The 20,763-nt window shown below is 42.4% G+C and overlaps 2 protein-coding genes across 9 annotated transcripts in view; one reads left to right on the top strand and one right to left on the bottom strand.

The window, feature by feature from the left end:
• The window catches only part of CAMSAP2 (calmodulin regulated spectrin associated protein family member 2), an 82,472-nt gene extending 68,390 nt beyond the window's left edge, over positions 1-14,082 (bottom strand). For both annotated transcript variants that reach the window (XM_082225412.1, XM_082225413.1), the window contains exon 1: positions 13,919-14,082. In XM_082225412.1, coding sequence (XP_082081538.1) covers positions 13,919-14,057 — 139 coding nt within the window. In that variant the 5' untranslated portion in view covers positions 14,058-14,082. The remainder of the gene's footprint in view (positions 1-13,918) is intronic.
• A 1,166-nt stretch (positions 14,083-15,248) lies between these two features.
• Positions 15,249-20,763, top strand: part of DDX59 (DEAD-box helicase 59) — a 32,105-nt gene continuing 26,590 nt past the window's right edge. For 5 of the 7 annotated variants that reach the window (XM_082225483.1, XM_082225480.1, XM_082225485.1 and 2 more), the window contains exons 1-2: positions 15,249-15,400; positions 15,787-15,866. The gene's annotated coding sequence lies outside the window, so the exon portion shown is untranslated. The remainder of the gene's footprint in view (positions 15,401-15,786; positions 15,867-20,763) is intronic. The other 2 variants (XM_082225482.1, XM_082225481.1) reach the window with 1 other exon arrangement.

Genomic DNA, 20,763 nt, shown 5'->3' with positions numbered 1-20,763 from the left:
CCCAGAAACATTATGCATACATCACAGAAAGGGTGTAACCTAAGACCACCCCTCAGATACATCCCACCTGCATCACAGAAATTTAAATGTTGTTTTTCTCTTGTCCTTGTTTATCTCCTGTCTGGCAGGTTACTTGATTGGATTTCCTTGGTAGCCTGGCCATTCTTTTGTAGTGATAAATAGTTCCTGGCCATGTCACAGGCTCACACCCTATTCAAACAGAGACATAGTCTTAAGACAGGATTTGTGAAGGAAAAGACAATGGGGAGGCTTTTCCAGTTTGACCTTGCAGAGAAAACATTTGCTCAGTTTAGGAATCAAAATGGTTCCAGGTTGGCCTTCCTGTGTTGATCTATGTATGTGCGGTTATGAACATTACCATATATCTAAGACCATAAAATTCCTATCACAATACCCCATGTCAAGTAGGATCTGCAGGGTGAAGCCTAGAGTTATTATGTTTATCACTAAACATTTCCGTGTCGTTTGGAAACGGTTCTTAATAGTTAAGGGAGCAAGGCCACCAATGTACCATGGACAAGGTTTGGGCCTTTTGCAAACCATGATTTTGGTTTTCTGATAATGTAGTTCTAGTCTGCTCTCCTTGCAGTATGCTGCCAGTGTTTACATGCTTCTTTTAAGGCCTAAAGGAATTCTGGAGAGGTTTGCTGTGTCATCTGCGTAAAGCAGCACAGGGATATGCTTTCCTGCTAGTTTCGGAGGGTTAAAGTTCATATTGTGGTAGAGGGGTACCATATCATTTATATAGAAATTGAATAAAAATGGGGCCAATATGCACCCTAGCTTGATACCTTTCTTGGTTTCAGTTGCATTAGATAGATGGCCCTGAGAGTTACATCGTATTTTTAACAAGGTCTCTTCATGTATTAAGTATAGCAGGCGTCTGTCTAGTGTGGAGGTCTCCCATAGCTTAATTCTGGATATAGAGTCCAAGGCTGCTCTGAAGTCAATTAAGGCCACATAGACTGAGACAGTGCTACTAGATGAGTACTTTTCTATTAGGCATTGAAGAACAAAACATTAGTCGATAGTTGAGCGGGCTTCTCTGCAAGTATACTTTCTAGTTCCAGCCAATCTTGGAATATCTGTTGTAGATGTCTTACATACAGTTTACTTATTGTGTTAAGGAGATTGGTTGGTCTACAGTTTGCGGGATCCTCTTTCTTGTTTTTGTATATTGGGACAATGGCTGAAAGTCCCCAGTCTTTGGGAATACATTGATAAGTATCAATACATGTGTAAAGTGAGGCCCAGAAATCCAGGTTTTTAATGACCTGTGCTTTCCCCTGTTTCAGTTGAGCTACCAGGCTCTTGGGTGGCGCTGTGGTCTAAACCACTGAGCCTTGGGCTTGCCGATCAGAAGGCTGGCGGTTCAAATCCCCATGATGGGGTGAGCTCCCGCTGCTCAGTCCCAGCTCCTGCCAACCTAGTAGTTTGAAAGCACGTCAAAGTGCAAGTAGATAAATATGTACCGTTCCGGCAAGAAGGTAAACGGCGTTTCTGTGCATTGCTCTGGTTTCGCCAGAAGTGGCTTAGTCATGCTGGCCACATGAGCCAGAAAAAGTGTCTGTGGACAAACGCCGGCTCCCTCGGCCAGTAAAGCGAGATGAGCACCGCAACCCCAGAGGCGTTTGCAACTGGACTTAACGGTCAGGGGTCCTTTACCTCTTTACGAGGCTCTCAATCTTTGTCCTTGTTACAGGGCCCCACTTTGGGAGGCTTGCTATGTTTTGAGTGATTTGGCCTCTCCCGCCATCCCACCTTGCAGAGTTCCTGAAAATGTGTCTCCCATATCCATGGCGGGAATATGACATTCTGTCCTTGGCAATCTGTTAGTTTGGGAGAGTCTTATGCATCATATAGATTAACAAAAGTTCAAAGGTAACCAAATCACAAGTGACTACAGATTTGCACTAAAAAGAAACTTATTTTGGGGGGTAATCTTAAAAAATAAAATAAAAATGAGAATGCTGGTTTATACAGAAGAATACACTGTCCAAATTACTTAATGACCTTCATTTCTTCCTAGTGCAGGCTTCATACTGTCTAGGAACACTGGGCATAAAAACATTTCTACTGTAGCTTTCTTTCACCAATGAATTTTGAATTTAAAAAACACACATTCATGTTATGTCACTCATTCATAAATTTGGAGCTATGAATTAGGTTTGTATAGCTGAGTCTGTCCAGTTGAGTTAAGCATAATGACATTTGGGAAACGGTAAGTCTGCTCTGATCTTAGTATAAGTTGATGGAGTGAATACCTAACCGCTGCAGCTCAGAAACCATGTGAATCCAAATCCTTATCGCAGATAGCACTCCTAAGGGATAACTAGATGTGATGGTGCAGCTGTGTGTACTCATCTATCACACTCATGTAAAAAGCTGAGGCTGGGGAAAACTGTGAGGAACATTTTGGCACTTTGTAAGGATTCCCAGCACATTAGCAGTAGACAAGGCCCAGCCTTCTTCCTAATGGTTCAGGAAGAAGATCACTCCTACAATCACACTGAACTGGGGGAGCACAACAAAACAACACTCCAGCCTTACTCTTGAGCTTGGAGCTGCAAAGGAAATAAAGAATCACTCCCACATTTTCAGTGCTTCTGAGGCCTTTTGAGTTTATCCCAAACACAGGAAAACTACTGTGAAACACCTCCACCCTTTCCTCAGCTTCAAGCTGAAAAAGAGAGCTGGGGGTTGTTGTGGTGCATTTCCAAGTGCACAGAGTGCTTCGTTGGAGATGATAACCCATTCCTTCTCCAGCTTCTGGGTTGAGGTTCACCACGCTCACCAGAGGGAGGGGTGGGGACATTTACCCTGGCAAACCTGGATAGAAGATTTGCAGATCTCTGGTAAATTGATTTGGTATGGAGAAATGCTTCCTTTGGTCTGTCCTGTACCTCCTGCCTATCAGTTTAATTAGATGACCAACCATGTCCTGGTCCTTTAGGAGAGACATGTTTCTCTCTCTTCTCATTCACTCCCTCACCCACAGCTTTCTTCTTTCTAGCGTCTCAACATCTTTTAGACTTTCATTGCACAAAAGATGCTTTGAGTCTTGATCACTTAGTTTTCCTTTCCTTTGTTAGCTCTACAGCATCGTACTTTTTAAAACTGAGGGATACTTCAGAAGTAGACTGCAATCTGGCATTAAGAAAATAATTTGAAGCTCCAGTGGACATGCCTCAAACAGCTTCTGGAGATACAGATAAAAAGAGGACATCTTGGGTCATGAAAATGAACAGTGTACACTTAGGAATTCTACCTAACCTATTTCCAATTGCATAAGTACCATGGATGTGCACCGTGGGTTTTAGCTTTAAGCAGCATATAATAAATAAATAAATAAATAAAGCATGTAGCAGTTGTGAACAAGAAGCATGGGGCTCCCACCTCAAGTTTACAATAAGCCAGTAACTAGGAACCCGATACTAAATTTGGTAAATTAATGTTCTGCTTGCTTCTCTGCTATCCCAAAGGGCTATGAAGTCAGACAGTAAAGCTAATGAGCAGTTTTAACTAGCTATTTGTGCACATACTGGCTTGCCATAAGTATAACGTTGGTAAGATTATCAACTGAAGTTAGTAGGAATGACTTTAAGATGGAGGAGAGATAGCATCAGGAAGTAATTTATGTTCCACTTTCAGAAAGCATTTACCACAAAGAGGCTGAAGTCTTGATTATAGAAACACAGCCCAGTTTTATGTCACTCTGAAGATTCTGCGGTTGAAGCAGAGGTTTCCCCTGGGAGCAGCCTATACTACACAAAGCAGGCAAAGTTGGACAGCTCTGCTGCTTATTTCTTTAGGCACAGGCAACTAAGATGAGACACAGGCAACTCCACCTCTGTTCTGTCCTTACCTCACCGGTAAGTGGCACTCCTGAAGCACTGGTGCCCAGAGCTTATCTTGAACCTCTGGCTTGGGAAACATTCCCAAGTGCAAGATACAATACATATCTCTAGATCTCTGCCCCAAGTTACTGGCAAGAAAAATGAAGGTTTAAAAAAGATCCCTTGCTTCTCAATTTAACCAATAATTAAAATCCTTTGATGCTACTAAATATACACAGAGCAGTACTCAGCAGAACCATAAAGAAGTACGATATGATCCTAAAAATACAACAAATTTCTAAAAGCTACAGCAGACATAATACAACCAACACTATAACAAACAACAACAAACCTTAACAGCAGCAAGACTAATAATAATAATTGTACTTATTATTCTTATTTATATACAGCCCATCTGAGTGGCATTAAACTTGGCAACAATAAAATTAAGTGTTGCATATTAATAGCCTGTCAAAATACGACTCTGAGTTTTGATGGAAGAAACACAAGAGGAAGCCTAATGAAGTTCAATCAAGAGAGTATCCAGGGTTGCACCACCACAAAAAGGTCCAATTTCTTGTGCTCACTCAGTAAAGGTTCCACGATGACACTGACAGCAAAGCCTCTCAATTTATCTTGATTCCATGGCAGATCTACTACAGTGGTACCAGAGTGGTACTACAGTGGTTAAGTACTTAATTCGTTCCGGAGGTCCGTTCTTAACCTGAAACTGTTCTTAACCTGAAGCACCACTTTAGCTAATAGGGCCTCCTGCTGCTGCCGCACCGCCGGAGCACAATTTCTGTTCTCATCCTGAAGCAAAGTTCTTAACCTGAGGTACTATTTCTGGGTTAGTGGAGTCTGTAATCTGAAGCGTATGTACAGTGGTGCCTCGCAAGACGAAATTAATCCGTTCCGCGAGTCTCTTCGTCTTGCGAAGCACGGCTATTAGCAGCTTAGCGGCTATTAGCGGCTTAGCGGCTATTAACGGCTTAGTGGCTTTAAGAAAAAGGAAACAAACTCGCAAGAACTCGCAAGACGTTTCGTCTTGCGAAGCAAGCCCATAGGGAAATTCGTCTTGCGGAACGACTCAAAAAACGGAAAACTCTTTCGTCTTGCGAGGTACCACTGTAACCTGAAGCGTATGTAACCCGAGGTACCACTGTATATGGGAGCAAGTGGTCCTGAGCGAAACCTTGTCCTAAGCATTGAAGGCAAATAGGTGGGGAAAGAGCTCACATGGTCAGCAGACTCATGAGTTCTTGCCAGAACGGGCTGCTTCAGTCAGAAGGTGGGAAATGGGGTGGGGAACACATTTTATTTAAAGAAATAAATCTACAAATTCCACAGCTCTATTTATACAAGTTCTCCAAGAAAAGGGCAGCTAAAAACAAAAACAAAATTTAAACAATAAAATTGTAGCTGATGAATAACTACAAACCATCCAAATCATTCAGCAAATAGGTAAAGCATTAATTTCCAGGATATTTATAGATGGAAGCAAGCCTTCAAAAGGAAAAAAGGGGGGTCTTAGTTGTCCAGGTTTTTTGCCTGAATTTTTTAAATAAAAAACAAACAATTTTTTATTGGTTTTTAGACAAATGTAAATATAGTAACCATTAAACACTTATCCAGCAGTACAGCTAATGGTGTTTGTTTTATCCATTGACCTTAGACATACACTTACACATTCAACATTCAAACATATGGCCCTCTAGATGTTGTTGGACTCCTCCAGCTCCCATCACCACAGCCACTTTATGCAAAGGGAGCCCTATCACACCACCTTATACTAGTCTGATTCAGAAGAGGTATGTGGGAGGTATCTTTTCCAGAAAGAGGAAGAGCTGCTTTATCATCTACAACTGAGAAGATGCACACCTACAAATCCAGGAGGATGCCCAGGAGGAAGCCTTTCCAGCATGCAAAGCTGCTGCTTACTTGAGTGCAACACACAACTTTCCAGTTGAAATTGGTTTTGCGTGGGGTTTCAATTTATTTACCTTACTCAGCTGACTACTAACCTCAGGCAGTTGTTCAAGGACAAGACTGCCACTGCTGGTTCATATGGAAATGAAATATATATTTAGCTTTGAAAAGCCCTCAAGGAATTCCAGAGGGAGGGGGGAAGACAACAGAACCACCCTAAGTACACATAGGGACAAATATTTTTATTTATTTTTTGGCTTGTGCTTAAAGTGCACAAATTCTGTAAGTACATAGCTCTTTTTTATTATGATCTTCCCCAGTGGGCAACATCAACATAGTTAACTTGCAGAAGGATGGGAGGTAAGGTAGCGATAGAACAAAGAAGAATAAAGCTATAGGATAGTCTAGTTTAGTTGCTGAATCGATGTAACAGAAACAGGCAAGTTTCTGCAAAGGCAGTGGCACACCAGAGATCCACAAAGTCAGATTGATATCCAGGAATAATCTACAAGACGGATGTAGAAGAAAAAGCTCCCAGATAAACAAGTACAAATCATCATCAAGGATGTACAACCCATCCTGGAGAATGGAACGTCCCTTTTACAGGTCTTGGGGTAGTAGGTCAGTCCTTGTTTACAGACACCCATCTAACCTAAAACAGCTACCCACCAGCAACAACAGGCCACAGAAAAGAGGCACAGACACAAGCATCAGACCCTGCAATATAGCCAAACACCAGTTTTCTCCCCAAATCTATCTCCTCAGCAATGCTATTATAGATCCTAATAATGTTAATGACAATATCAATGATTTATTAATCTGCTCCATTTTCCACTGTTGCATGCTACTATCTGCTGGCAGATGAGACAAACAGCCCAGTCCCTAAATAAAATACAAATCTCACAGCAGAAATGGCAATATTCAGAAAACAGCATCCCAAGAGACACTGCCACAGACCTTAAGGTGGCCTTTCTCAAACAGTGCAACTTCTAACGAGAGCTGCTGAACTACAATTTATCAAACAATTTAATTCTATCAACGGTGACTTGAATTAGGTTAAATGTTTTTTATCACACTGAAAGCGTTAATTAGGATTTTTGTGCCATCACTTACACATTCTTTGTGAATGGTCATGGGTAAAATAGGTCATGTAGAAGTACTTCCTGCATTTAAGTTCCCTCTGTTTACAACTGTCACCACAGCCGTATATATTTATATAGGCCACTTCTGGACGACTCACAGAAATAATTCATGCTACTGATGAGTGGAATTCTAAGTGTATGGATTTTGCACCTAGCACCACTGGTAGGTTCCAGCAAAAACAAAGCAGATTCTCCAAAACTGTCATCTGCCCAACTCTGTTTTAGACCAATAACGATATTCATTTCCAGACTATCGCCCAATTACTTGTAGTGCTGAATGATTTTTAAATAAGATACATTAAAATCCTGATTTGAAGTGACAAGCAGAAAGCCGATCTGCTGAAAGGGAGCCTATTAAAAAAAAAAAAGGATACAAGACCACCCAAGCGCTTACAAGCGTGATGACTTTTCTAGCCTCTTGGAACAAAATCAGACATGACATTAGGAGGTGCATACTTTTCGCTGTGAGGCAAATTCTAGCTTTGAGGAAAGGACAACTTAAAGCTCAAGTGGCACAGGAGCAAAGTAATTGCAAGCACCATGTCACCTTGCTACTAGTGCTACATGGTTAGATGATGATGACAAGGTAAGAGATGCATCTCAATAAAAGACAAAGTTAAGTATTCCACCTCCTGCCTCACTCAAGATAGGCCAATATCACACACATACTTGCGCAGCTATCACAGCGCTGCCAATCTGGGCCCTATGAGCAACATTCATATCGGCATGGCCTTTGCCTATAGAGGGGCAGATAGAATACAAAATGGTTCTGAAAACATGATTTACTACACTGGTTGCTTTTAGTGTGATAAGGTAGTAAAGTTTACAGTTAGGCTGGAATGAGGTGGCGAGATTTGCCTGTCAACCATGCATTTGTCTCCATGACAGTTGTCCAACAAAATACCATATTTTTCGCTCTATAACACGCACCCGACCACAACACGCACGTAGTTTTTAGAGGAGAAAAAAATATTCTAAATGAAACAGTGGATGTATGATTTTTGTGGTTCATGCTGTGGCCACAGACATGTGATCTGACAGTGAGTTTGGAGTAGCCCAATGCAAAAATCCTGAGGATCCATGTGGACCCATGCTTTGTAACTACGTTTTTGCACCACTGCGGCCCCAGGCAACAGTGGGTGCGTGATTTTTTTGGTGCAAGATGTAGCCATGGACATGCTATGTGATCTGATGGTGAATTTGGGGTGACCCAGTGCAAAAATTCTGAGGATCCATGTGGATCTGTGCTTTACACTTGTGGAAGAGGCTCCTCTCCTCTCCCACTTTGTTCCTTTAAAGAAGCAGGCTCTCTGTCCCTCTCTCCTCCCCACTCAGCGGCTCTTCTCCCACTTTGCTGTTTCAAAGTGAGCCACGGAGGAGGAAAAGAAGGGGAACCATGGATCCTCTGCTCACGACTGCAGCAGATCCCCCCCCGCCACCCGTAGGCATTCCCTCCATAACACACACAGACATTTATTTCCCCTTACTTTCTAGGAGGAAAAAAGTGAGTGTTATGGTGCAAAAAATACGGTACATTTACTCTGCTCATTAACAGTTTGCCTTGAGGTGTTCTTCCAGTAACCCTATCCATCCAAACACCAAGATGCTCCACAAGAAATTCTACTGTAGTGCATAGCTTTGCCTTCTTTAGGCACTTAATAAAAATTGTATAATTTTACTAGAAGCAATGCATGGAGCAATAAGCTAGGTGCTTGTTGGCACTTCATCTAATCCAAGAGTTGACCCCTAACTGCTTCCACATGTTACATAACAAAAAAGGTTACGTGGGTTGTTATAAATATTCATAGCATTGATATTTTATTTAGCATTTCATAATTTACCTATTATACATGCAGATACTTTTCTTATATATATTTCTAATCATAAGTATTACTATTTATTACAATTTTAAAGTAGATTAAAAACAAAAGAGAATACACTTTTAAAATGTACCACAGAATCTGTGCAATACGTCAACATAAAAGGCAGATCAATGTGGAAAAAAAGTTTCTTGATGGTACAAAGTTTGAATTCCACACCTTTGCTGAATGCAGATTGCAAGTTGTGATGTCCCCAAGCTGTAAGGATGTATGGCAGTGTGTCTACCAAACATGGGGGTAGATATTTACATTTAAGTGAAAGGAGTATTTGACTTGGATCCAAGATGTTCTAAGTTAAGGCAAAGCAAGTAATTTATCAGGCCCTAGCAGTGCATGTCCAACTTAAATTGCTTTACACCAGACACACATTCATTTTGAAGGAGCCAGGTTGAAAATACACCTCTGGAACTCATCTTCAGAACCTTTTCTAGCTCACGGTAATGCAAGTATTTCTTTAAAAACCGACAAGAAAATCTTCTAGTTTATACAAAAAGCCATTTATTGTCAATTAAAACCAATCTAACATTATGTTGGGACAGAGCCAGTAAACCAACTTACTCTGCTGAATTACAGCAATCAACAGGTACTACTGAAATGTATCAGAGCCACAAGATCCCTGAATGAATACTGCATTTTTCCTCAGTGGGATATTCAAAATAATCAACTAACGAAAAAGTAACTAAACTTTATTTGCTTCACAGAAATGACAGTGTTCAAAAAATACTAGATCGTGGGTTGCTAGTGAAGTCTAATTGCAATTTATACAATTAAACAACTTAGTTGAACAAATGTAACTTTTTTTTACTATAAATAACCTTTCAAAGGGTTAATAAAGTGAGGCTTTTTCAAGTTGTCAGTGCCAATTAACCTAGAATTGTGAAATAAGAAATGGGCTGCAGCTGTAAGAAGCAATGCTAACTCCTGGGTCAATATGTTGGACAAGACAGATAAGCTCCAAAGACTAATTTTTGTAGGCCTGCTACAATTCAACTCATGAAACCACACTTCATATATAAAACTGTCATTATTTTTGTATTTGTAGTCTTGGAGTACAATGTCTACTTTCAAAAACAAATAGCCTATTCACTCTTCAAAGAAAGGGAGAGGAACCTCTGGCTTGTGGGCTACGCTTAGCCTGCCGGGGGGGTTCCCTTTGGCTCATGATGCCATTTCTCCCCAAGCCATGCCTACCAGCTGACATAACTGGGTGATGTCAGCTGATGGGGGGGGGATGAGTTCAATCATGCTGACTGCTGGTGAAGCAGACCCCTGCAGAGAGCAAAACTGAAGTATCCACTAATTAGCTGGTGAGCAGAGTTCCATCCTACCAGGTCCTGCTTCATTTGTGGAGAACACAATGGCAAAGAAGACCCCTCTCCCCACACTGCAAGTCAACTCTGACAGGTGGGTCTGACAGCCCATGTATCAGTCACCTGACATCATGATGACATCATCTCCACCTCTGGCTGAAAGGCAAATGGATCTTTTGTGGCATATGCGTTCGCAGGCTGATGCTGGAGCATACAGTTGCAGCCAATGATCAGACTGAGCAACCACGTTCGCCCGTCACAATAAGCAGCCCAAGTTGCTGTCTTATTGTGGTTCACTGTGCACAAATAATGTACTTCTGCACGTGGCCCAGCCATTTCCACTTCACTTCTTTCATAAGCGCAAGCAAGAGAAGCAAATCAGAAAACTACAATAAAGACAGGCTTCCTATTACATCCAAACCCAGGATCACAGTTTCTTGCTTCACAAGAAGCCAGGATTTCTAAGCCAACAACAAACCATGACTTAAGGCTGGCGAACAGTTATGGCTTTTACAAAGCAACAAAGTTTAAAAAGGGTACAAGCCAATACTTAATTTAAATCTGCACCCTTAATATATATAATGTGCCCAATAAAACTTTTAAGAAGAATACATATAAAACCTGCAGGTCTTACATCCAGTATTTGGACATTAATAGAAAATTGAACTTATTTGCGGCTTCCTGGTTTGCTTCTCCCACATGTAGCAGGGAAGGAGTGAAGAGGGAGCGATTGGGAAGTGCGCAGCAGCATGCTCCTTATGCACAATAAACCATTAAAAGCCAGTAAATCTAAACAAAGGCACAGTGTAAGTTCCTCTTGTCCCACTAGGAGAATCAAATAAGCTGTGCATCTTTATAGCCAGACAACCCATTTTAGGTATCAAAAATAAGCCAGTGAACTTTTCCATCCCTAAGAAAAAGTGCAGAGGTTAATGGGTCTTCAGGTTACCAAACTGATGGACTAGGTCAAGAACAAACATATGCAGTACTACTGAAACACAAACCACTTCACCATTCCAATTCAAGGATCAAGGAAAGGATTAATTGAATAAAGTCACTTGAAACAATCAAAACAATGGCAGACACTATACAAGCAGCACATTTACACACTGATAATTGTTTCTCTCAGCAGGAAGCAAAAATGTCTATAAAGCAAATTATGGCTTTCTCTGTGAAGAGGAGTAACAAAATCCATTTGAAATAAAGGATGTTCTTACTGTCTTTGCTGTGTACACTGTTCTTCAACATTCTACTTAGGTACAAAGAGGATATTATTTCACTCTTTCATACTGTATGTCTTATTCCCAACTTTCTGTTCCATCTTCAAGTTAATGTGGAAGACTTACTTGAACCTATTTGATTAAGATTACTTATATGCCACTTTTCCAGCATCAGCTGTGCCCAAGGTGGCTTACAACAAACATTCAAAACATCCTATAATAATTATATGAAATGGAGAGCATGTCAATAAATTTAAAAATGGCAAAATAAACAATTGAACAAGCATAGAATAAATCCAGTATTACTAAAAAACAGAAAAAGGTTTAAGTACAGTGGTACCTCGCAAGACGAATGCCTCGGAAGACGAAAAACTCGCAAGACGAAAGAGTTTTTCGTTTTTTGAGTTGCTTCGCAAGACGAATTTCCCTATGGGCTTGCTTCGCAAGACGAAAACGTCTTGCAAGTTTGTTTCCTTTTTCTTAAAACCGCTTGAAGAGGTGCAGTTGCGACTTGACCGTTGTAAGCTTCGCAAGACGAAAAATTCGCAAGACGAAAAAACTCGCAGAACGAATTAATTTTGTCTTGCGAGGCACCACTGTATACAAATACAAAGCAGAACAAGAGCTAATTGACAATTAAGTTTCTGGTACTGGTCTTCCTGCACTCCCAGAAGCCTGGCTTAAATAAGAGTTTTGAAGGGAGGAGTTCTCTTACCAGGCTAAATAGCGTACAGCTATCTTCCATATTCTTACTCTAGAGGAGGCTGGCAGCAGCAAAAGGCAAATGCTGGAGAACATAATAATGGTCAGCCGCTTCCCCAACCTCCTGGAAGTGCCAACTGCTGGTACAGTTCTTACTGCACTTCAAAACACCTAAGCAGCACAGTTCAGAAGGAAAGGGTCATATCACCAGGAAAGATGACTTACAACAGGCTCCCATATCCCAATTTCAACTGCCTGCAATCTAACATACTTCAGTGTCCCATACTTATTCCACAGGCAGTTGCTGTAGGTAGATCAATGCAATAAGCTAGCACCTTAGCAGAGTTAAAGATAAAAGATTGCCTTGCTTGTGTTCCCCCCCACCCATAACAACAAATTGCATATCCCCATGTTGAAAATAAATTATTCTTTAATTATTCCTGATCCTATATGCATGTCTGCTTGGAAATGCTCTCAGTGAATTCAGTAGGACTTACTACCCAGAATGAGCCTTAAGGCTCATCCACACATCTTCTCTGTACTTGATTACTGTACTCTTGGTGACTAGCAACTGAAAATGCAGGAATGCCGTTTCACTTGTTTACCAGACAAGAATGATTTCAACATTACCACAATGTGTTAATTAAGATGTTTTCATGATTGTACCTGCAGAACTGAATCTTAAGAGGAGTGGGGGAAGAAGAATGTTACACCATTTCAGAAACTTCCCATAGTTAGTTGTCTACAAATTTTCAATAAATCAGCATTTTCTTACACAAACCCATGATAATTAGAGAGTAGGGGGGGGGAAATGTTTTGCAAAGCACTGAGAAAGATAGTCTGCAGCATCCACAACTAAAACGAAACAAAACACTTATTTGATGGCCTACGATAGGACTTGCTATGGTTTGGTTCATTTCCGTGATGTCTGGGTAACCACCTGAGGCACCCCAAAGGCCTTTTGTCATGTCACACACTGCCAGTTTCCAGATGACATGTTTTAAAAAAACCACACACAAAACCCCCACATATTTTTGCCCTGGTACAATATGCAACAATGCCCTGGCTTCAAATGCAACAGTTGCAGAATTGCAAGGAAGAGGAGGAGGAACCTTTTCCTGTTATTCTACAGACAAAATTATGGGATTGCTATTTCACCTTTCTTTTGGAAGAATCATCACTGGTTATTAATGCATGCTATTTAAGAACAACCCATTTAATAGCTATATATATATATATATATATATATATAGCCTAAAATCCTTTGTTCAGAAAGCAATCTATTCCAAATAACAAAGCTAGCCTTCCACAAGGCCTAGATGATAAGCAGCAGGAAGTCTCTCACCTTTTAGAGAGTATTCAAAGAATTCACTTCAATACAATCAAGCAATGGGAATTCCTCATAGGCTGTGAAAGGTGACAAGTGTCATGAAATGCCCTTCTCTCAGGAGGGAACCTTCAGCTCCCACTGACCCAATTGACTTCAGGCTATCCTCAGATGTCAAAAACTAACAACGCCCATACATTTCTCCCATTTTCTATGCCAGCTACTAAATGGGAAAAGGTGTATATTTTATGACAAGGGGAGGAGGGAACTGCCTGCACACATCATCTTGCAAGATCTGCATTTTAAGAATTCACAGAAATACAAGTTGCTATTTATATTTCATGAAAACAATAGCAGCACCCCCAAAATGAGATTAAATATTGCACAAGCAAAAACACAACACACACCCAGGTTACTTGTCATATATACCACCACCATCCCCTTCCCTGGCACAGTCCCCCAACGGCTGGATGATTCACCCCAGTAAAGAGAACCCCGTCAAGAACGACGGATGAGGAAAAGGGAGGCGATAAGAAGACATGCTAACCTACCTGTCCCGAAGGCTTTGGCCACCAGCCACGCTAGATTACAGGCGATTTTCGCTCTGTTGAAGTCGTAATGATCAAAGGGTTTGATGGCAGGGACAATGAACGTCTTTCTCATTTCCTTGACGTCTGCGGCATCCCCCATTTTCCTTCCCTCCCCCCCACACCCCGGGCCCACAGAGCCTTAATTTTATTTTATTTTCAAAAAATCGATTTACATGATTCACCTTCTAGAAGGCAACCTTCAATATATAGAGAGATATATTATATATAGATGTATATTTTAAAAATCTAGTAATATATAGGTCTTCCTTTTCTTTTTAGGAGACCGTAGCAACGGAGGATGGAGGCGGTGCAGCGAACTCAGCTGTGTTTATGGGGCGAAATCCCCCCCCGCCACCGCTTCCCCTCCCGCTGCATAGGAATGTGAAAGAAATGCCCTCTTTTTCTCCTTCTCCCCCACCCTACGCCACCCCACCCCGGGCCCTTTGTCCGAATGCCCTTTTTCCGATTCCAAACAAATAAATTGCAACCGCAGCCGATGGCCAGCTCGGAGACTCCTCGGGCGAATGGTGAGAATTATTGCTGCTGCTGCTGTTATTATCAATTATTCTGGTTGCTTCTTCTTTTTTGAAAGAGAGTCTTCCCCACAAGCCTGAAGAGGAGGCTCCTGCTCGGCTCGGCTCTCCCCTCCGAAATGCAGAGGGGGCGGGGAAAAGGGGCCAGACTCTGGAGGGAGGCGGCCGGGATTTTCCTGCAGCGGCTCGGGAGGAAGCGGCGCCCAAGGCAGGGAGATGTCCGGGCGCTCCAGATACGGCTCTCCAAGCGGGAAGGCGAGGGAGGGACCCGGCGGCCGAGTCGGCCGCGGCGCTTGTCAGTGCTCCTCCCGGCGCTCTGAGGGCCGCCTCGCTTTCTCCGGCGTCGCCCCTATGTCGCCCCCTTCCCAAGCTTCGCCACAGCTTCCCTTCCTCCTCCTCCTCCTGCCGCGCTCAAGACTGAGGAAAGCAGCCGCGCGCAAAGACGCATGCGCGCTCTCCGGGCTAGCCGCTGCCCCCTCCTCATCGTGCGCGCTTCCCCGGCTTGGGCGGAGCTGCCGGGAGAGGAGACGGGGTGGGGTGGGGGATAGACCAAGGGGAGGCGCAGAGGGGTGTTGCTTCCCCCCCCTCCCCACCGACGCCCGGCTTGGGGAGACGGAGGGTCACGTGGCCGGTACAATGGGGCATTCTTGACGCGCGCGCTCCAGCTCACCATCATCTGGTTCCAAGGCGCCTCAGCGACCAGGGCGGAGGCTGGCCCACCACCAGGGCGCACGGGGTGGGGGGGGGGGGCAAATGGGGAGGGCCTCGGGCAGCTTGAAGGCCTGGGGCAGGCGGGGTGGGCGCCCGGCCGAGCTCGGCCCTTCTCTGCACAGGAACAGGCTGAGGATGCAGGCTGAGAGAGGAAACGAGGCAGCTCCCGGGCATGCATTGGCACCGGCGATGCCCCATGGTAATTATAGACTTAATAGTCTTCCCCCGTCGCCGCCTTTTGAGTAATCATCATGTCTATTATTAGCTCACCTAGTTCAAGAGACGTTAGCCCTGCTATTGGGGGGGTACTTCTCATTTTGTTGACGAGGAGCCCCCCCTCCCGGATTTCTACCGCAGAGTCCTGCCTTCAGGGCATCAATAACTGGCAGGCCCATTCTGGAGCGCGCTTTTTTTTTTTTTTTTTAGTTGCATTTGACTGCACTGTGGGAAATGTTGGCCAATTCGTGAAAAATAAATATTTTTTTAAAATGAGCATATGTGTCTGGGCCACAGAGCAATTGCAATTGGTTAATTATCCGTTTAAAAAAAAAAACTTCTCAAATCCTTGCCTTTCTTCCAACACAGGTCATGCAGTTTGCATGTGGGAACTGAAGCTTTGATTTTCACTTGGGCAGCGATAGGATTCTTGGAAAGCACATGTGTCAGTGAGTTACGAACCTTATCTAAGCATCTGTGCAGAAATAAAACTGCTTGCACATTTGCAAAGCTATGCCAGCCTGGTGTGGTTTCAATACAGCATGTTGAGATTCCTGCATTGCAGGGTGTTGGACTAGATTACCCTTGGGGGTCCCTTCCAACTCTATGATTCTACGTGCTAACGTAAAATCTTTTAAAAAAAATTATCTGAGAAAAACATGGCTGGCCACTATCACTAGTGCAATCTCTTCAGAGTCAATGTAAATTACCCTGATAGATGGGGCAATTAAAACATGCCTTAAATTTGGAACTAGGCATGTTTATCACTAACTGGGCTATCTAGGGAGAGAGCCAGGGAGACTTATTCCATGTACCAGGAAAGAGTACAATACTATACATATGTTATATAGCCTTGCCCTCTCAGGCCAGAGCAGGAAAGGGCTACAAGTACTTAATTCTAGGCATGCAATAGTGAGGGACAAACTACACATTACATCCACATGTGTATAACCAAGCTCATAACTAGTATTCTAGGGCATACTGCCTCTGACAATAAAGGTAGAACATAGCTAGTAGCCATTGATAGTCATATCGTCCATGAATTTAAAGCCATACAAGTTGGCAGCCATCAGTACATCTTGTGGGATCAAATTCTATAGATTAACTTTGTGCTATGTGAAGAAACACATTCTTTTGTCTCTCCTGAATCTTGTAACATTCAGCTTCATGGCCCTGGGTTCTAGTATTATCAGGGAGAAAAACCTCTTCCTAGCTATCTTATCCACACAGTGTATAATATTTCACACCTATCACACAGACACCGCTTCTGCCCCCCCCCCCATATTAAGAATCCCCTTGATCATTTTGGTTGCCCTTTTCTGAACCTTTTCCAGCTCTTAATGTTTTCCTTTTTTAGGTAAGGCAATCATAATGGAACATGGTATCCCAAGTTGTGGCCATGCCATCGATTTGTATAACAGCATTATAATTATGGCAATTGTATTTTCAATCCCTTTCCTAATGATCTCCAAGATGGAATTGGTCTTTTTCAGAGCTGCTGCATACTAGGTCAACATTCTGACCTTGAATTCTACAGCAGATAAAACACATCCTCAATTTCCTACATTATCAGTTTGGGATGAAATGTCACACAGCCCCTAAATCCCCTTCCCTGCCTTGTTAAGTATGGCTCTCAGTCTGTGAACCATCTTATTTTCTACAGATGTAATTTTCCAACTCTGCTTCATGAAGCTCTGGTGTTAATGTGGAAACATCACCATGCTTTTAATAAGAAAATCAGTAATGAAACAAAACCTTCCCTGGATCACTTGCGAGACTGCTAGTCTTCCCCTGCAATACATTACCATAAGGGAGTGTTGGATGTGTTCAGCAGTGCACATTCATGAGTGACAGTAGTGAAACCCAAGATGCCTAGACACTATTTCATGTGAATTGAGTGTATGGACATGCCTCATTAATATCTGCAATGTATGTAGGGGTTATCTGGTAGACAACGTTAAGTAGGGATAAATGATCCCAGAAGGTATATGGTTTGAAATCCTCTGTTCAGTAGAAGGTAACCAATTACTGTCATGTGGAGAGATTGTGATTGGGCCTCTGAGCAAAAAAGGTTGCACATCGCATGTAAAGGTCCTTTTTTAACACTTCATTTACATTCACTGTGCAAGAGCAACCCATCATCCCACTGCTTGGTTCATTGGTCAGGAGAGTTGGCCACTGTAACCATCATAATGACAGAAAAGGGAGATAAGAACGAAATAGAATCACAGAGCATCATGCCTTCAGTGTTAGCCAAAATCATTGATCGTAGTTCTATAACTCAACTCCTTTGAGAGGAGAAAGCAATAGTAGCAGTGCTGAACAGTGTTTGATTTATTTATTAAACTTATTAGTTGCTTATCACCTGAAGTAACTTACAGCAATGTTTGTGTGCACATAAACATAAACACATAAGCACGCGCGCGCACACACAGACAGAGAAATACACACTGCCGTAAGGGAAAGGGGGGAATCATACATCAATAAATATTGTCTAAAAGAACTTTCCAAACTTTTCATATTGGTGACACACTTTTTAGACATGCATCATTTCGTGACACAGTAATTCATTTTTACTAGCAAACCGGCTTCCACAAACTCAGCCCTCCAGATGTTTTTGGCTTACAACTCCCATGATCCCTAGCTAGCAGGACCAGCGGTCAGGGATGATGGGAACTGTAGTCTCAAAACATCTGGAGGGATGAGTTTGAGGAAGCCTGAACCAACCCTTTCGCTGTGGTCTAAACCAATGAGCCTCTTGGGATTGCTGATTGGAAGGTCAGCAGTTTGAATCTGCATGACGGGGTGAGCTCCCGTTGCTCTGTCCCAGCTTCTGCCAAACTAGCAGTTCGAAAGCACACCAGTAAAAGTAGATAAATAGGTACCGCTCTGGCAGGAAGGTAAACGGCATTTCTGTGTGCTCTGGCTTCCTTTAGTGTTCTGTTGCACCATAAGTGGGCCACATGACCTGGAAAGCTGTCTGTGGACAAACGCCGGCTCCCTTGGCCTGAAAGGGAAATGAGTGCTGCAACCCCATAGTCGCCTTTAACTGGACTTAACTGTCCAGGGGTCCTTTACCTTTTTTTTACCAGTCTTGGGAGCAGCATGGGCAGCATTTGCCTGACACACCTACATACTGCAGCTGACACACGTGTTGTAACAGTTTGGAAAGCTCTGGTCTAACATAACATTTATGGTGGGGGGGAACCAACTGCCTTATAAATAATAACAAAAAAACATTAACTATACTTTAATAATAAACAAACAATACACCCTCCCACTAATTAGCAGATAAAGAACTATTTTCCCCCTTGGAAATTCCCCACCTGAAAGTCTGTTATCAGGCCACCTGTTGCAAATCGGAAGTGGGTGGGTCCACCCTCCTCTTCCAGGCATGATCCTGCATCTCCTCTCTCTCCAGGAGGGAGCAGTAGCAAGGCAAAACAGGAAACTAGTAGCAAAAGTTTTACCTAGTTTGCAGTTTGTCTGGCTACTGCTTCCCTCCTGCTGGTGGGGCTGGGGGTGTTGTCCACCCTTCATTTAGAACAGCAAAGGAAGGGGAATCAAGGAAACAAAGTCACCTTTTGGTCTTGGTTTTTGTGTTCCCAAAATAAAAGGCCCCAGAAACTCTGTTCTTTGCTAGTACAATGCAGTATAAAAATTCATAATTCACTTCTCTAACAAAGCCTGCAAGAAGCAAAGTACAAAAGGTTATAATGCTATATGCACATGGAAGAAAGTCTAAATTGAACTTCAGGACTTGCACAGCAATCCTAGGCATGTCTATTAGAAACAAATACTCTTGTTCAGAGGATTTGTGTAGACTTCTTCAATTGATATTATTTTATATCTTTGTTACAAATTTTATGAGTTCCCTGCTTTTTGCCAAGGTGGAATTTCAAACTGACACTAGCACTTTAAAAAAGCTGCACTTAAGTCCCATTGAAATTAACAGGTCTTAAGTTAGTCACAATCACAACTGATTTCAACAGGACTGCTGTGGATTTCAGAATGCTACAGAAGACAGAATTATTTCCCTATAACTACTTGCCTCAATAGCACATGGGGCTGAATGTCTTTTACTTGCAGTAAGTGGGACCCGCAACGAAATATTGCAGGCTGGAGTGCTCCTATGAAGAGTTCCAACTATCTAGCTATGCCTTCTTTGAGTATACTTCATCCCATCTCTCCATTTTTCTGTTGGTTCTTCCATACACACACCTCAGTCTTTGTTGAGCTGTCTTTGGTTCCCCCCAACCCATTGGTTCCCCACCTCTCAAGCCTGCTGGTACCCCTTCCTTGTTTGTGTGAGGTGCTATTTTGCTACGTAAGGATTCATGCTTAGTGAATGAATTCACTCTTCGTACGTAGCATATTGTAGTATGTACAGCAACAACCACTGTGAGATTAGATCTTATGAAAGGGAAACTGCCATAGTCCATTTATTAAGATGTTTTGCTTCAGCAGCCACTACTGTTGCAGAGTAAACAAAACAGAGCTCAGGAAAACTCAGTAGTTTGGCAGTGTTCAATGGGGTAAGATAGGCAGGGACAGGAGACGACATTCTTTGATCTGAGAATGGAGGTATAACGTTAAGAAGAATGTTCTTATCTGTGAAGTGTTAGGTGGTGTGCCACTGCATCTGGTCATCCTAGCTGAAATTCAAAGCTATCTACAAGTAAAATATGTGCAAAATGCTGCCTTTTTAAAGGAAACATGGAAAATTCTTAGGAAAACATGGAAGCAAATACACGCTTCCAGAAGCAAACCATTGCAGAGTAACAGCGGCATGGATTTGTTCACATTATCTGTGATAAGCAAAGGTCAAAGACAGTCACCTTTGCATGAAATATTTCATCCCTACAAAACGTAACTGTAAAAAGAGGAAGGCAAAAGAGCCAGCTTTATTAATTTTGTAAGATCGGCAGCTGAGGAACAGCATTCTGTGACCATAATTCACCTAAGCAGTGAGAATGATAGTTTAACTTGAGAGTGATACAACTGAAAACATGGCTTTTGCAAGAGTAGGCAGGAAATAATGTTAAGGATGGAACTGCACCACTTCTACCAGTCAGGCTTATCTGCTAATAGTAGACTTTTACAAGCAATAAGAAAAGGTGTGAGTGACCAGAAGAAGAGGAAGAATCATGTTACCTCAGTTTTGAGAAAATTAGCAATCAAATTTTGGCCAAAACCTACACCAAAGTATTTCCATTATTGTAAATATAAAAGTCGCTTCAGGCATGACTTTCCCCTCCTACACGGAGTTAAGACAATTATTTTGTGTGAAGTGGCCATTATAGTAAGGACAGGTTTAGGGAAACAGGAGAGTCAAGAATTGAGGCA

The sequence above is a fragment of the Podarcis vaucheri genome (genome assembly GCF_965113315.1).
Source record: "Podarcis vaucheri genome assembly, chromosome: 6".
In the NCBI taxonomy this organism is placed as follows: Eukaryota; Metazoa; Chordata; class Lepidosauria; order Squamata; family Lacertidae; genus Podarcis; species Podarcis vaucheri.
Note: the sequence above shows the minus strand (reverse complement) of the source record. Positions and strands in the feature narration are given on the sequence as shown.